The sequence below is a fragment of the Symphalangus syndactylus genome, chromosome 14 (genome assembly GCF_028878055.3).
Source record: "Symphalangus syndactylus isolate Jambi chromosome 14, NHGRI_mSymSyn1-v2.1_pri, whole genome shotgun sequence".
NCBI classification, from domain to species: Eukaryota; Metazoa; Chordata; class Mammalia; order Primates; family Hylobatidae; genus Symphalangus; species Symphalangus syndactylus.
The window spans coordinates 41,820,430-41,838,592 of NC_072436.2; the positions used below are offsets into that span (position 1 = coordinate 41,820,430).

Genomic DNA, 18,163 nt, shown 5'->3' on the forward strand with positions numbered 1-18,163 from the left:
TTAAAAAGCTTTAGAGAAGGAACAAAAGGAAGGAAAGAACACTTGGAAGAGGCCCAAGTGGGCGACTTGCAGGACAAAAGTGCAGGGTTTGTTGGGGTTTTGTATGCAGGCATACTTCTGGGGTTTTGTGTTCCTTCTCCCCTGATTCTTTCTTTGGGGTGGGCTGTCTGCATGCACATTGGCCTGCTAGTGCTTGTGAGAGAAGCATGTGCAGTGTGCTGACAGGAGTTGTAGGCATGCTCACCTGAGGCATTCTTCCTTTACCAGCCGAATGCCCCTAGGAGGTCATAAACCAGTTAAACTCTGCCATTTTGCCTCTTAGTCTGCATGTGTGTGCCTACTTGTTCAACTCCTGAGATTTTACTGGGAAGCTGCTGATCACCAGGTTCAGGTGTTTTCTATTTATCAGGAAACTGCCTTTCCCTGGTGCTGGCTGTAACCAATTATTATTTTAGAGAGACAGTTAACAACTGCTTGACCATCACCTGGTGGTTGCCTAACATTCCTGGTTTGGGGTTGTGGGGGGCCCTCTCCTGCCCTGCTCAGAACTGACTAGCTACCTACTGTAACAGCACCACTGCACTCCACCCTGGGTGAAAAAGCAATCCTGTCTCAAAAAAACAAAAACAAAAATGAAAAGCCCCCAGTATTACCTAAATGGAACCAGCCAGTATATAATCTGGGATTGGTGTTTTTCACTTAGCGTAATTCCCAATATCCAGCCAAGTTGTTGCATGAATCAATAGTTAATTCATTTTTATTGCCTAGTGGTGCTCCCAGTCATATAAGGGCACATCGACTTTGTAAGAACCTGCCATACTTTGTTCTAGAGTGGTCCTGCCATTGTACATGCCTGCCAGCAGTGTCTGAGTGATCCATTTTCTGTGCATTGCCAGTGTTTGGTGTTATCGTTATTTTCTACTTTAACCATGTAAGACTGTGGTTTTAACTGAAATGTCTTTTCAATAACATCACACAGATGGCAAATAATGTTTATCCTTTGCCCATGTCTTCTCATTATTGAGCCATAATTTTTAAAGATATTTTATTGGGTAAACATATTTACATAACAGTAAATGCCTTAATTGTCTTTGTATATTCTAAATATAATTTCTTTATCATTTATATGGCTTGCAAATATTTTCTCCCATTCTGTATTTTTTTTTTTTTTTTTTTGAGACGGAGTCTTGCTCTGTCACCCAGGCTGGAGTGCAGTGGTGCGATCTCGGCTCACTGTAACCTCTGCCTCCGGAATTCAAGCAGTTCTCCTGCCTCAGCCTCCTGAGTAGCTGGGACTACAGGTGCATGCCACCACACTCGGCTAATTTTTGTATTTTCAGTAGAGATGGGGTTTCACCATGTTGGTCAGGCTGGTCTCAAACTCCTGATCTCAAGTGATCTGCCTGCCTTGGTCTCCCAAAGTGCTGGGATTACAGGCGTGAGCCACCACGCCCAGCCCTCTCTCTCTCTTTCTTTCTCTTTCTTTTTTTTTCTTTCTTTCTTTCTTTCTTTCTTTCTTTCTTTCTTTCTTTCTTTCTTTCTTTTCTTTCTTCTCTTTCTTTCTTTCTCTTTCTTTTTCTTTTTCTTTCTTCTCTTTCTTTCTCTTTCCTTCTTTCTCCTTCCTTTCCTTCTTTTCTTTCTCTTTTTCTTTCTTTCATTTCTTTCTTTCTTGTCTGTCTTCTTTTCTTTCTTTCCATCTCTCCTTCCTTCCTTTCCTTTTCTTTCTTCCTTCCCCTCTCCTCCCTTCCCCTCCTTCCTCCCCTCCCCTCCCCTCACTTCCCCTCCCCTCTCCTCTCCTCTCCTCTCCTCTCCTCTCCTCTCCTCTCCTCTCCTCTCCTCTCTTCTCTTCTCTTCTCTTCTCTTCTCTTCTCTTCTCTTCTCTTCTCTTCTTTTTTCTTTCTCTCACTACATTGCCCAGGCTGGAGTGCAGGAACCTAGATTCAAAGATATAATTATAGCACACTGTAGCCTTGAACTCCTGGCCTCAAGTGATCCTCCCATCTCAGCCTCCTGAGTAGCTAGGACTATAGGCCCATGCCACAATGCCCAGCCCAAGGAGTGATACTTTGTCTTGTGCATCCTCTGTCTTGCCTTTCCACTTAGCTATGGCCTGGCTAGAGTTCTTAATGAGAGAAGTCTGCTATAATCCTTTCTCCCAAAGAGCCCCCTTTATACACTACATGATCACTTTCTTCCATATACGGGAGAAGAGTATTCTTGCTCTCTCACATCATCATTACCAAATCTCAGCTGGGCAATTAAAGGAAATACTTGGATATTTACCTTTCCAAATACTTGGACAATTTCCAAAGTAGAATTATCACAGTTTTGGCTTTGAGAAAGAACTTGGTGGTATTGCAGGTATTTTGGGAACACTTATATAATATTTTCTATTATACTTCTTGAGAGGGGTTGGTTATTTAGTGACCTGAATTAAGGCATTATAATATTAATTTTAAAAATGGTGCATCAATTTCATTGGTAAGTTTCCTCTTTTCTTCAGCAGAAAAGAGATAAGAATGTTCATTTATGCAAAAAAGAACTTGTCAAATGCTTTTTTTCCCCATCAGTTAATATGATCATGTAATTTTTCCTCCTTAGTCTGTTGATATGGTGAATTACATTGATTGCTTTTCAAATTTTGAGTCAGCCTTATATCCCTGGAATAACTTAGTCATGATTGAGAAAAAATACATATTGCTAAATTTTATTTGTTGACATTTTGTTAAAGATTTTTATATATATCTTCATGACAAATATTGGTCTGTAATTTTTAAAATACTGTTTTTATCTGGTTTTGGTATGAGGGTAATATTAGTTTCATAAAATAAATAGGAAGTATTCCCTGACTTTTACTTTTTTTGTAAGAGATTTTGTAAAATTGGTGTTTAAAGTTTTAAAAACATTTGTTAGAATCCTCGAGGGAAATTATCTGAATCTAGAGATTTCTTTTATGTGAGTTTTACAATTACAAATACAATTTCTTTAATTAAATTATCTATTTCATCTTGAGTGAGTTGTGGCAGTTCGTAAGTTTCAAAGAATTGGTCCATATATCTAAGTTGACAAATTTATGTTTGTAGAGTTGTTTATAGTATTCCCTTGTTATCATTTAATGTTTGAAATATCTATATCTTTATCCCCTCTTTCATTCATGATATTGATAATTTGTGTCTTTCTGCTTTCTTTGTTAGATTTGCTAGAGGTTTATTAATTTTATTAATCTTTTAAAATAATCAACTCTTTGTTTCATTGATTCTCTACTGTGTTTCTGGTTTCAATTATATTAGTTTCTGCGCTTTACTATTTCCTTCCTTCTTTCTGTTTTGGTTTTCTTATATTTATTTATTTTAGAGACAAGGTTTTCTCCGTCATCCAGGCTGGAGTGCATGATTATAGCTCACTGTAACCTTGACCTCCTGGACTGAAGCAATCCTCCCACCTCATTCTCCTGAGTAGCTAGGACTACAGGTGCATGCTGCCACACCTGGCTAATGTTCTTCATTTTTTGTAGAGATAGAGTCTTGCTGTGTTGCCCAGTCTAATCCCAAACTCCTGGACTCAAACAATTGTCCCAGTTCTGCCTCCCAAATCACTGGGATTATAGGTGTGAGGCACCTTGCCTGGCCTGTTTTGGTTTTATTTTGATCTTTTTCTAATTTTTAAAGGTGGAAACTTAGATTATTGATTTGAGACTTTTCTGATGTAAGTATTTAATGCTTACGTCCTCTTAGCACTGCTTTAGGTACATTTCACAAATTTTATGTGATAGTTTCATTTTCATTCAGTTCTATGTATTTTAAAAATTTTCTGAGAAATTGAGGACATTCTTTTTTTCTTTTTTTTTTTGTAGGAAATGTCTTTATTATCGGCCTTGAGTCATCATGTCATGTCTGACATAGGTTACGTGTCCAGAGGATCTGCCTGGCACACGCTAGCTACCCCTGCCCACAGGAGCAGCCCCTCTGGCCGACGCCAGACCTTTGTCCATCATGCCAGGGAAGCCAACCCCACCATCCCACAAGTTCATGCTTGGGGTGCTGAGGGACAAGGCTGTCCTAGGATTGGACCCTCCATCCTGGCCAGGGGTCCTGGGGAGGACCAGGCTGAGGCCTGGATGATCAGTCTCTTTTTGGTTTCATGATCATTTAAGAAACAGAAAAGACAAACATTTCATAGTCTTCAAAAAATAGAAGTCTGAGGAGAGAAGCCAGAGTCCTGGGCCCCGGGAGGCCCCTCGAGGCCTCAGCATTCCCTGGCCCTTGAGGTCTGTCTGCAGTCCTGGCCACAGCACACGTGGCCCCGTCATGGTCACTGGCCCGAGCCGTAGGGCCAGTTGAAGGTACTCCCCGACAGCAGCATGTCTCTGATCAGTGTCTCAATGGGCGTCTTCCCCACCAGGCGCATGAAGAACAGCTGGGAGATGAGGGAGGCAGGGACCGCGCGCAGGGCGGGGAGCCGCAGCAGCAGGCGCCCAAAGCGCTGGGGCTGGGACGGGTACTGCGCCCGCACATACTCGGTGAGGGCCACCTGTGCCTTCTCCTGCAGGCTCTCCACATGGGCCGGGTCCGAGAGGCCACAGGCGTCGGGCGTGAAGAGCGCGATGGCCTTGAGGCAGCCGTGCTCGGCCGAGTCGACCTGCAGGCGGCCCAGCTTGTCCATCTGCTCCTGGAAGGCGCGCACCTGGTCCATGAAGGCCATGAACTCATTCTCTTGCTGGGTGTGCAAGGGAGTGGTGGGGCCCTTGGGCACGGCTGGCCGCAGCTCTGGGAAGCCACGTCAGCCCACGGGCGCTGCAGCTGCAGCCGCCACCAGCACATGGAGCAGGGGTCGCCGAGGATTGGGAATCCCCGACCAGGCCTGCGCCTCCAGCCGCGCGGGCCCGGGGGCCAGCCTGGCCGCGGCAAGTCAGGCAGTCTGCGGCAGGAGCGCCGGGCATGGGCTTCGCCCGGGGTGCAGCAGGCGCGCACCCTCCGGCCGGATGGGCGGCGCACTCAGGGGCCAGGAGCCATCCCAGGGGAGCCCCGCCAGCCCCCGCCGGAGCCCGAGCTGCAGCTGCCACCTGCAAGTGGTACGCTGGCTGCAGCGGTGGCAACCCCGGATCCCGTCCTCCCGCGTCGCGCCCATCAGCGCGGACCCCGGGGGCGACGCAGTGGCGAAGTTGGGCTGTGGGGCCGGCGACAGCACCAGGCGGAGAAGCACCACTCAACCCCATCCCTGGGCTGCAGAGGGCCCAGTGCGGGGGGCTCCGAGCGTCGGGAGCCGGTGGAAGAGGAGAAGTGCTCGCGGGCGACAGTCAAACAGGCCCCGGGGCAGGGCGCGCCTCGCGCTCCAGGGAGCCCCGCCAGCCTGCGGCACCTCCGCAGCAACCGCCGCCTGCACTGGGCGCCGCGAGAGAGCTGTTAGGGCGGTTTCTCCGCCTCGGGCCTGTTGGGCGGGGCCGGCTAAGGTGCTCGTGCTCGCTGGTCCTAACTGTTCTGTTGGGCGTTTCTGCTGAGAGGCGGGAGGCGCTGAGAGTCTGTGCGAAGGCCCGTGGACAGACTGCATTGCTTGTTGCGCTTCGGAGGCGGCGATCCCCGAAGGCGAGCTGAAATAGGGCTGGAGCGTTCCCAGGCTACAATTTCCGGGCGACGACTATGAAAGACTACGAGCTGGAGAGGTGGCCCACCCTCAGGGAGCGCTTGTGCTCGGATGGCTTCTCATTTCCCCAATACCACATTAAATCGTCTCACCTGAGGAGGATCCACAGAGCTGTCTTCTATAGTAATCTGGAGAAACTGGAGTACCTTCTGCTCACGTATCATGACGCCAATAAGAGAGACAAGAAGGAAAGGTAATGGGGACCGGGAGCCCGGGCTGCGGGAGGAGGCCTGTGGATCTGGAGAAGTACCCCCTTACAGGCTGAGGGCTGCTGGGCGGATGGTCCCGGGCTCGGGGTATGTACGGGGGCTAGGGGGTGCCTGGCTGGGGTAGAAGTGAGTGGAGCGGGGCCTGGGGAGTGGGGGTATATGGGGTGGCGGGGTGTAGAGTGAGTTGGGGTATGGGAGTGGGGAGTAGGGGGTGCATGGGGTGGCCGCGACGGGGGGCGCTGGCGGCGGCGGACGCTGCAGCGGCGGCGGGGGGCTGGCGCCGCGGCGGCTCCCGGGCCGGGACAGGCCTGGGCACCGGGCGGAGCTCCGCGGCCGGGCGGCAGCGGCGCGGAGCGGGCACAGCGCCTGCAGCCGGGCCCCGGCCCCGGGGGCGCCGCCTCCGCCCGCAGCTTCTGCACGGCTGGCCTGCCACTCCTCCTGCTATGATGCTTGGGCAGATCCCGGACCCTTCGGTGACCGCAGGCTCCCTGCCAGGGCGTGGCCCCCTGACCGGACTCCCCAGCTCGGCCCTGACTGTGGAGGAGCTGAAATACGCTGACATCCGCAACCTCGGGGCCATGATTGCACCCTTGCACTTCCTGGAGGTGAAACTGGGCAAGAGGCCCCAGCCCATGAAAAGTGAGCTAGATGAGGAAGAGGAGCGAAGGAAACGGCGCCGGGAGAAGAACAATGTCGCAGCAGCCCGATGCCGGAACAAGAAGGAGCACACGGAGTTTCTGTAGCGGGAATCCGAGCGGCTGGAACTCATGAACGCAGAGCTGAAGACCCAGATTGAGGAGCTGAAGCAGGAGCGGCAACAGCTCATCCTGATGCTGAACCGACACCGCCCCACCTGCATCGTCCGGACGGACAGTGTCAAGACTCCCGAGTCAGAAGGCAACCCGCTGCTTGAGTAGCTCGAGAAGAAGTGACCACGGGCTGGGAGGAAATGGAGGAGGAGGAAGAGGAGGAGGAAAAGCGACGAAGAGGGAGGAGGAGGGGGGCCCCACATGGCCCTTCCTTTGGTGCATGAAAAACTGTACAATGAGGTTCAGCACAGCCAGCATCAGCCGAGCTTTTTTGTGAAACTAACATCAGCCACCCAGGAGGAAGAGCGGGCTGAGGAAACCCAGAGGGACCAAGCGCTGAGACCAAAGTTGACCCTCGGGTAGGGTTATCTTGCCTGGGGCCCCACTTGAAGGAGGCAGGACAGAGGCGCCGGGGCCAGGGAGACGCCCAATGAGGCAGCCCTGGGCTCTTCTCCGGCCTCTTCACCAGGGCACCCATCCGAGGAACCTCCGAACAGCCAGGAAAAGCCATGAGTTGCAACCAAAATGCGGCTGAGGATGGAACTCAGAATGAAACTGCAACCCACCTGCCCCTAGCCCTGCCCCTCACCCTGATGCGAAACTGGAGAGGGGCGTGCTATGGGGCCCTGATGCCCCCACCCACCTCGGTCCAGCGCGGCCCTGCCCAGGAGGCGGCAGCCGGGCGCACCCTCGCCAGCCCTGCTGGAGTTTGCTGTGGGCACTGAGGCGCGGGCGCCCTTCCGAAGCACATACTCACCGAATGTTTACAGACTGGCTGTCCTGGCACGGCTTTCAACTGCACGTGTTTTTTATACTTTCCTTTTTTTTTAAATATTTTTTACAAAAAAAGATTTTATACAAGCAATATATATATGGATTTCTATAATCACTCGATGTAATACAGTATAAATATGCTATGGTTTGTTTGTTATGAACAGATAGCCACCAGTTAAGGCCGTTGTGTGTAACTCCTAAGTACTGTAGTCTCTGGGTGTCGGGGGTGGCCAGGGCCGGGGCGAGGTGCATTTCCATCCTTGTAAACCCTTCATAGTACTCAGTCCTGTATCGCTCAGTAAACATTGTTCTTACTTACACACACACACACACACACACACACACACACACACACAAAGACACATTTTTCTAAAGTTCTGAGCTCTTTCTGTGTTTATAAATTTTACATAATCCAAATAAAGTTATCAAAGTGTTAACATTTTTGAATTACTCATGCTGTCTTTTACTATTGTGATGACATTAAGAAAACTTTTGAAATGGAATCAAAAAAGACTTGCCTTTCTAGATATGAAAATGTGCTGTTAATTTCCACAAATTATTTACTAACAGCTGAAACAACAAATCAGTGAATGGAACAGGTTAGAAAATCCAGGAACACACCAATATGTGTAAGAATTTATTAGGCTGGTGCAAAAGCAATTGCGGTTTTTGCCGCAATTACAAGTAATGACGAAAACCGCAATTGCTTTTGCACCAATCTAATAGAATTGGATAATGGTGACATTTCATATTAGTAGGAAAAGATGAATTACTCATAAATGAAGTGCCTGCTAACTATTACGAGAAATCTGGCTAGATTTTTATGTCACAGAAATAAGTTCGTTATGGAATGTAGATTAAAAATGTTAAATGCACAAAATAAGAAAGATAACAGAAAAAAACACAAATGCCTACTTATATTGACACATGTTTATATTCCTACAAATATCACAAGCACACATTCTGAAGGTCGATTTCGCAAAATAAAAAAACATCCAGTTTATAAGAAAAAATTAACAAAAGACAATATGTGTATATATATATTAGATAAGTGATTTTCATTTTACAGAGAATTCTTCAAATAAGAACTTTCATGTAAAATAGAGCAAAGCATTTTTTTTTCAGATATTCAAGCAACCTATGCACATGGGAAAAATATTTAGTGTTCCTGGGAGGAGAAGGTATTTAAGTTAAAAAAGGAATGAAATACTGTTTTCTATCCACAAGTTTGTGAGGTTAAAGAGTAGCAGTACATATACTGCTGTTTAAAGTTTACATTTCTGATGACTTTTCAAATAGACAATTTGTTGGTAAGTATCACACTTTAAAAATGTATGTGCCTTTCACCCATCAATTCCATTATACTAAAATATCTCTAGGAAATAGAGATACATGCAATTTGTTTTTCTCAGCACTGATTAAAATAGCAATGTATTTGGAAAACCCCTTACAATGGATTTTATAAATTTTATAAATTTATCAACAAATTTCAGTGCATCCATAGGATGGGACAATATGGGACCTCTGCAGATGTCAGTAGATACAGATTTATGTTGAGGTGTGAAGATGTACTCTGAAAAAAAGTTGGTTTGATTATACATACACACAAACAGTCTATGGTGTTTGTAAGCCAAATATATGTACAAAATATAACATTTCTTCTTTTCTGGCAGGTGTATTGTGATATTTTTTCTTATCTGTGATGTATAAATGATCAGTATGTTTAAAACTTCTAGTAAATGTTTTTTATTAATGAAATTTTCCTTGGGAAAAGAAGAAATATAAATCTTGCAAAGAAAAAAATAATTCTCACTTTCTATTTTATTTTATTATTTCTTTGTTTGTTTGTTTGTTTGTTTGTTTTTGAGATGGAGTCTCGCCCTGTCACCCAGCCTGGAGTGCAGTGGCATGATCTCAGCTCACTGCAATCTGCCTCTTAGGTTCAAGTGATTCTCCCACCTCAGCCTCCTGAGTAGCTGGGATTACAGGTGTGTGCCACCATGCCTAGCTAATTTTTGTATATTTTAGTAAAAACGGGGTTTCACCATGTTGGCCAGGCTGGTCTCAAACTCCTGACCTCAGGTGATCCCCCCGCCTTGGCCTCCCAAAGTTCTGGGATTACAGGTGTGAGCCACTCTGCCTGGCCTTATTTTTATTTTTTTGTTTATTGGTATCTTCTGTAAACTTTTAGCCTCTTCAGAGGCAGAGGGAATATTTTTATTTGTGCTTGATTATTTTATTATGCATAGATTTTAGGATATAAATAGGTTTTTATTATAGTTTTATTACATATAAGCAAACAATTTTAAATTAATTATTTTAGTTTATCAGTGTCCTCATGAAAATGAAAACGAGCAAATATAAGTGATTATCACTATTCCAAAAGCACTGCTTTAATTCATAGTTTTTTTCATAATAAACTCCCCAACTAGATGTATGCATTCTTTCAATCCAGTTATTCATCAAGCATAACCTGAATACCTATTATGTAGCAGACACATTCCACCATCTCTCAGGACTCTTCCACCCTTGACAACTTCATGTTTACCTGCCCAGCCTGAGCAAGCTGAGATTTAAAATGGAAGCATTAGGACTGAATCCCAATTGGATCTTTTATTCCTTTTTTTTTTTTTAAACAAAAGCAATTCTGAAGTTAGAAAATAGTGAAAGATAACCTTTAACTGCCATTTCAAAAACTTATGACAGTCTCAAATACTACTATTAATCATTGCAAATACCTAATTTACATAACATTCTGTAAGTATTGAAAAAAATGAGCCATACCTATTCATTTGAATCCTGAGTTTTCTTTGGCTTTTTTTTTTTTTTTTTTGAAAATTGAAGTAAGAATTACTTTGTTTTAAAAATTTGTTTTTTTATTTTTGACTTCTTTTTCCACAATACTTTATTTAGGTGCCAATTATATGAGTAGAACTGCCTGTTCTATGGACTGTATCCCACTTAATGTAAGGCATCATGGATTGGGTGATGCCACATTACTTTATATATCAATAAGATAATGTTTAAAATGTTGCCAGTTATAATTGTAATAAATAATGAATTGTAAACAGTATTCCAATGTCAGGAGATGTTAATATATAAGAGAATAGTAACTTATATAATAGTGAGAAAATGAGCATCTGAGAATGACTGAAATACAATGATACATCTAATCTTTAATACATACCTCAATGTAGATATGATTGTATCATTTTACTTAATTAAAATGTCTTTGTAAGTAGTAATATCTAAAAATTATTGAGCTGTTATTTGTGTTAGAAAGTGTTCTAAATGCTGTGCATAGATTCTTACGTAAGCATCACAACAGTGTTCTGTGGGATAGCTACTATTATATATTTTATTGATAAGGAAATTGAAGCAAAGAAAGGCTAAATAACAGCTAAGTGACAGAGCTTACAGTAAATTTGAAGCCCCAATTAAACTGAATCCAAAAGCCAAGCTTTTTCTATTAAATAGCCTGCTCTTTCATTAATGTGGTGAGTAATAAGCGCTAACAAATGTACTTTATTCACAAGAAAATTACATATTTGTTTTGAAGACAGAGAAATAACATGCTAATTAATGCTTACAGTTACATGTTTTAAAAAGTCCTGTCACTCTCACAGGACTGCCCTACATTTGGCCTGTGCCACTGGCCAACCGAAAATGGTATTTCTCCTGGTGTCCAGAAGATGTGAGCTTAACCTCTGCGACCGTGAAGGCAGGACACCTCTGATCAAGGTATATAGTAGCTGACTCTTTGAGCATGAGATGGATTTGGTTTAAGTACATAGGATAAAATGAATTTATCTCATTGCAATACCACTATATAACTAGTTAGTAAATCCTACGGAGTGTTTATTTTGATTTTTCAGTATTTGCATGTTTCTCGGTCTAATACTGACAGGCTGTGCAACTGAAGCAGGAGGCTTGTGCAACTATTCTGCTGCAAAATGGCGCCGATCCAAATATTATGGATTTCTTTGGAAGGACTGCTCTACACTATGCTGTGTATAATGAAGATACATCCATGATAGAAAAACTTCTTTTATATGGTACAAATATTGAAGAATGCAGCAAGGTATAGGTCAACCAGTGTTATTTTCAAACTATCTGAAATGCATTTATTTTAACATTGACACAAGGGTCAATTTTTCATATTTGGAAGCTCAAACATTTCTTGAATGAAAATATTTTGAAATGCCTTAACTGTCTAAGATTTTACTTTAAATATTGGAACTTTTAAAGAAGCATTATAGGGCACAGCTTTTTTTCATGCACTTACGGTAAATAATTATGAAAACAAACGAATTACAATGAATTTATAATTCATGACAACTGAATTTGGGAAAGGTAATAGTTAAGTGTTTTTCCATTAAATTACTTTTTTTCTAATCAGTGTGAAGTGACACAGGAAAGTAAAATTGGCCCTTATAAATAGGCTTTATTTTAAATTTCAAAGAAAATTAAAGAATTTCGCAATAAATGTACATCTTGTTGCTGTTGACAAGTATTGTATGTGAAGGTGATTTCATTTGAAAGTGATTCCTCTGTGGAAAGGCTTAAGAGGGAAAAATGAAGAAAAGGAGAGCAATCAGAAATGCACAAGCTAATTTGGAAATTAGGTAATGAGGGAAAATACTGTGGAGAGGGTTTTTGTGTGTTTTGTTGTTTGTTTTCAATTTATACGTTTAGACAAGGATCGCTTCAATTTTGGGGATGATTATTCTTACTTTGGGAAAGAGTTTGTGAGTTGTAAAATTGCCTAGGGATCAATTTTGGTAGGACTCTGAGGAAACCAGAAACCAGGTTGGCAGTGAATAGTGGTGATGAAGTGGCACACACTTCAGCAGAGAGAAGAACATATAATTAATGGATATTATTCAATTCTGGCAGAAACAGCCACTTAGATAAGCATCTAAACTCTACTCTCAAGTCCAGAATGTCTTGATGGGCAGGTGGGAGATGAGGAGCTTATAAATAGTGAATTCAAATTGGATTTTGAGTTTACTAGTCTCTTCTCTACCCCTACCCAGGAAAAGTAAATGAAGTTTTCAGTGAATGGCTCTATCTTTTGCTCTTTCCTCTTTTTGGCCAAATCCCAAATGATAAAGGGAATTTGCCATGTGGGTGAGAGATGAGACTGAAGCGATTATCAACTGTGCTGGTTCGAAGTTAGAATTGTGCATGACAGTAACCTGGGGGAATTACAAGCAAATCTCTCAGTCTAGGATAGCCCCTGAAGATTTAATACAGTAAATCTAATATTTATTATTAAATATTACTGGACATGTATGTTTTAAAATATTTCCTTGACGCTGGGCATGGTGGTGCCTCTAGCCAGAGCGACAGAATAAGACACTGTCTCCAACAACAACAACAACAATAAAAAATGTCTTGAGACACTGATACGCTGCTGGTTAAGAACCACTGAATAAATAAGTGTAATATAAATTCCCATATCTCAAACACGTAAAAAATCTCTAGAAGAGTTGGATGATAGATGCTGCTTCCTTTAAATTTCTCCTTTCTAATAATATTAGCCTGACTTTTACCTGTCTCTACCTCTGTGGTTGGGAAGTTAAAAAGACTATTATTTGCAGTATTTATCAGCGTAAGAATAACACCTTTTCTTTGCCACCATCACTTATTCGCTGCCATTCATAGGGTCGTTAGAAATTTGCTATTGTGGACTCTTAATAAGTAGAGACTGACTCTTTCAGGACTTTGAGTCTCTTTGTTATCATTCTGGTGATTAGGTCAATACATCATTATTAAAAGCAGGGTTCTCTCAGGCCAGGCATGGTGGCTCACGCCTGTAATCCCAGCACTTTGGGAGGCTGAGGCGGGCGGATCACGAGGTCAGGAGATCGAGACCATCCTGGCTAACACGGTGAAACCCCGTCTCTACTAAAAATACAAAAAAATTAGCCGGGCGTGGTGGCAGGCGCCTGTAGTCCCAGCTACTCAGAGAGGCTGAGGCAGGAGAATGGTGTGAACCTGGGAGGCGGAGCTTGCAGTGAGTGGAGATGGCACCACTGCACTCCAGCCTGGGTGACAGAGCGAGACTGCGTCTCAAAAAACAAAAGAAAAAAAAAAAAAAGCAGGGTTCTCTCAATTACAATAGTAAAAATTTCTAAACCTTTTTTTAAAGCTGAAGCTCTATTACGGACTGCCTCAGTATGTCAGTTAAGTACATAGAACTATGGCATAATCAGGATAGCAGTTTTAAACACTGAAAACCATGAAGTTAGTAAGAATACAGAGAATACATATAGGTCATTATTACAGCTTTAATTGATAAGCCATTGTATTTTTATTTCTGATTTATATTTTACCTAAAATAAAAAAAATTAGGTTACAATATAGAAACTAGAATAATAATATTATTTTAATAATTTAGTTGCAGCAGTCCTATGAACTAATTATCCATTTGGTGAACAATCTGGGAAAATTAAACATAAATTATAAATGAATAAATGTTGTAAAAGTGCTCAAAGTGGGTATTATGAGTCTTAGTAACAATTTTTATTGCATTCTTGGGCCTGTTTTGGAAAAAAAAAAATCTGAAACTAAAGAAAGGAAGTATTTTACATGAAAATACTTGTTTTATATACAATCGCTTGGAGACATATCCATAGCAAATATAAAAATACAAGGTCTGTAGTCTAAATGTGTCCCATAGATGTGTTTAGTTTGCCTCTATAAATGGTCTCAACATGGAAGGTTTAGAAGACTCGTGCACAGATCTGGATTCCAGGCTTCTCTTCAAGAATCCAATCTGGTGTCCCTTGAGCCTGTCTCACGTTTAGGATGCCGTGCAGAGATTGCCCCTTTCTATGAGGCATGTGGTCTCCATTTTGCTACTGTGCCTACCTAGGTACTTCACTTCCTCAGGTCATCTCCCTTGCCTCTGTAGGGATGACTTTACAAGCCCTGTTTTATAATATATTTTAGTAAATATTTTAAGGTTTTCAAGACATTTTATATTTGTTTAAATATGGAGTCTATATTTTATATAAATCCCTTGGTAATCGGGTTGAACTTTTGAATTTAGATGGTGTTTTATAAACTATTTTTGTTTATATATACCATAAATAATCATCTTCCCATTAGAATGCATGTAAGCTTTTTAAGCTGAATTGTGGTATAGTTGCATAGGTTATGCATATTGCAGACAACATTATATTTTTCTCTTCAGCATTGCCTTCTAAAAATGCAAGTAATTGGCTGGGCACAGTGGCTCACGCCTGTAATCCTAGCACTTTGGGAGGCAGAGGTGGGTGGATCACGAGGTCAGGAGATTGAGACCATCCTGGCTAACACGGTGAAACCCCCTCTCTACTACAAATACAAAAAATTAACTGGGTGTTGTGGCACACGCCTGTAGTCCCAGCTACTAGGGAGGCTGAGGCAGGAGAATTGCTCATGCTTGAATCCGGGAGGCGGAGGTTGCAGTGAGCCGAGATGGCACCACTGCACTCCAGCCTGGGCGACAGAGCAAGACTCCATCTCAAATAAATAAATAAAAGATGCAAATAATTTAGTGGCTTTCATTATGCTATAAATAATTCATATAGGTCATTATTAGAGCTTTAATTGGTAAGCCATTGTATTTTTATTTCTGATTTATATTTTACCTAAAATGTAAAAAGTAAGAATTAATATGGAAACTAGAATACAAATAAATTTTTAAAGGAGTTATGTACCAGGGTCCTAAGATTATAATTACATAAATATTTGAATCAGGGTCCTAAGATTGTAATTGAGAATAACATTTCATACAGAGCTTTCTGACAGCTAAGATAAAAATATTACTAGAGAGAACTCATGGACTATTTAATAATAAGCAGTGAAAGTTCATTTGAAGCCTATCTCTATTAATTCAGAGCCCGGCTCTCCGAATTAAAAAGAGATACGCTTCAAATGAACTGTCAATTGTGTCAGAATCTCAGATGACAATGTCAGGTGCTCCTGAGCACCTGGTAAAGTAAATATCCTTTGGAATATATTAATAGTTTAAGAAACACTGCTCTATAGATAATAATTTAGATCATTAATAAAAATACCTGAAACATTTATTACTGTGTCTTAGAGTTTGAGGACATAGAGAAAAAAATACAGCTGCTGCCCTCAAGAAGCTCTTGGTTCAGGCAGGAAACAATAAAATCCTTGAAACATGCCATGCTAAATGCTATGACAGAAGCAAAGATTCTTGGAACTGGGAAATGTTTGAAGTGAGTTTTGGAGATGACCAGAGTTCTTGTGGTGAGGCAGAGGAGGTTGTTTCCAGGGGAAGGAGCAGAACATAGAAAAGCACCGAGGAGTGAAAAGAAAGGGACTACCTCTTATGTCCTTTCAATTGTATATATTTAAGCTCGCAGGATCTTACATAAGGTTTTCAGTTCAGTTGATAGATAATATAGTTTTGTGATTATAAATTGTTGCTGTTGTTTTACAGAATGAGTATCAACCTTTGTTGCTGGCTGTGACTCAAAGAAAACGGAAAATGGTAGAAGTTTTATTAAATAAAAATGCAAATATAAATGCAATTGATTATCTTAGCAGGTACAGACCTTAGTTCTTATTGTGTTGTTTTTAAACCTGAGTGTCATTTTAGAGTGGTAGCGGTCACTCAATCACAAATATTGTATTAATAAGAAGACTAACTTTTAATCATTGGGATATAGTGAGAAATATCAACACAGATCATCACTTAGGTAGAAAAACAATTATTTGGACTGAGTAACATAAAGAACAGTGTATAGCAGGATTCGTCTCTCTCTATAGACATTATACACATAAAAGGCTTCTATATATAGAAAGCTCTGTATATTGATAGATGTTTGTTATTTGTAATATGATGTGGTGTTATTTATAATGTAATAATGCGATGCTTTTGATTGTATGATCTTATGTTAGCTAAAGGGGTTTCATGTTAGTTTTTCATTTCTACTGTGTTTTGATGTTGTTTTTAATTGATATGGGGAGAGGGAGAAAAGATAGCTTTAAATGGATAAAACTTTACTTTAATGAAGACAAGCTTTAGGTTCACACAGGACTGGGTTTAATCCCTAGCTTTCCCACTTGCTAGATGTGTGACCTTGGTAACATTACTTATCACCAAGTATGTTTTCTTCTGTGAAAAGGAGGGTAATAATATATCCTTCAAGGGTGGTTGTGTGTAAGTAACATTATATATATAATGTTAGAATGTCCAGCTAACAGAGCAAGGTGCTGATGTTTTGGAAACAGTGGCTGAGCATATAAGTATGTGCATATATATATAATATATATATACACACACACATATGTAAGAATATAATGTAAGTAACATCATATATAATATATATTATAGATAATATATAATATACAATGTATATTATATATTTTATAGATAATATGTAATATACTATATATATATTTTATATATATATGATGTTACTTATACACAACCACCCTTGAAGGATATATTATTATCCTCCATATATAGTGTTTATTTAAATGCCTAGCACATGCTTATCAGCATCATTAACTGAAGCTACGCCTACTACTATTAGCATTCCTATTAATATTATTGTTTTAAGCCTGCAGATAGCTCTTATCTGACCCTTTAGCTGATTTTGCATTATAATGTATCGTATCAGACTAGGGAAGAAATGAATAATTTTTCACTGAAATTTGCCTACTGTAGATAGGTGGCCTGAGCATAGTTTCTTGCCCATCAAAGGACTTTAAGTTAGCAACTTTATGTCATACCACAGTGGGACAAGAGGCTTCCTTTTTGTTCCTTGCTTTTAACCTTTGTGGTAACTTGCAAAGATAAACCCTTGAGCACCCAAGATGCTTGTTTCTTAGTACACGTAATTGGGTTAATTCTACATGGACAGGCAACATAGTAAGTTGATAAAGTATATAAACTTAGCTTTTAAAATGTCATTAAAGTTTTTAATTACCTCTCTGTTATTTTAGATCAGCCCTCATACTTGCTGTTACTCTTGGAGAAAAAGATATAGCCATTCTTCTTCTGCAGCACAATATTGATGTGTTTTCTCGAGATGCGTATGGAAAGACTGCAGTAGATTATGCCATTGAGACTGAGAATAGAGTGTAAGTCTTTACATAAAAAGGCTAGTGAACACTAAATTGAAGTTTAAAATAATTGTAACAATTGCATCTTATATATCAGGTGAGATTTCATAGTTTGGTTCAAGTAGTTTTCAAGTGACAAATTTTCAAGTTTTAAGTTTTCGAGGGTTGTGCAACTTTGTTAGCCAGAAATCAAGCAAAAGGCAAGATAAGTAGCAGTAGGTGCAGGATTCTTGATATTGGAACTTTTAGGACTTTTCTCCTTAGGGATTCCAATGTTGTACATTAAATTTCAAGTATAACCCCTATGCATAGGATAAAGTAGTTTCACATCTTTGATTTTTCTAATTAGTTATTTGGGTCTCAAAATGTCCAGTTTATCAAAAAATCTTGTACTGTGTACTGGGGACCATCTACTATAGCCTGATCATTGAATCTTTCAAGAACCTAAGGGGTTCCCTAAGTCTAAGGAAGACAATCAGTGTCTACAAGTCAGAAGGAGGAGGGGAAAGGACATTCTAATCATTGCTTCGTTTTCATTGATTCTGTTGCTGCTTTCTTGCCATTAAAAGTACTCTTGCAGTCTGGTAATGATTAACCTTTGCCACCAGGATGCCCTTTCTGTTTGAGATCCCTCAATCT

General features: G+C 41.1%; 2 protein-coding genes across 2 annotated transcripts in view; both read left to right on the forward strand.

Annotated features, from left to right (window-relative positions):
• Nucleotides 1-4,555: 4,555 nt before the first annotated feature.
• Nucleotides 4,556-18,163, forward strand: part of LOC129461778 (ankyrin repeat domain-containing protein 36B-like) — a 107,551-nt gene continuing 93,943 nt past the window's right edge. The window contains 5 exon segments of the mRNA XM_063616643.1: nt 4,556-5,833; nt 11,059-11,173; nt 11,340-11,513; nt 15,894-16,000; nt 17,405-17,542. Coding sequence (XP_063472713.1) covers nt 5,637-5,833; nt 11,059-11,173; nt 11,340-11,513; nt 15,894-16,000; nt 17,405-17,542 — 731 coding nt within the window. The 5' untranslated portion in view covers nt 4,556-5,636.
• Nucleotides 6,035-7,877, forward strand: LOC129461780 (jun dimerization protein 2-like). Its single transcript, XM_055241141.2, has one exon. It carries the CDS (start codon nt 6,041-6,043, stop codon nt 6,590-6,592), a length of 552 nt encoding a protein of 183 aa, XP_055097116.2. The 5' UTR covers nt 6,035-6,040; the 3' UTR covers nt 6,593-7,877.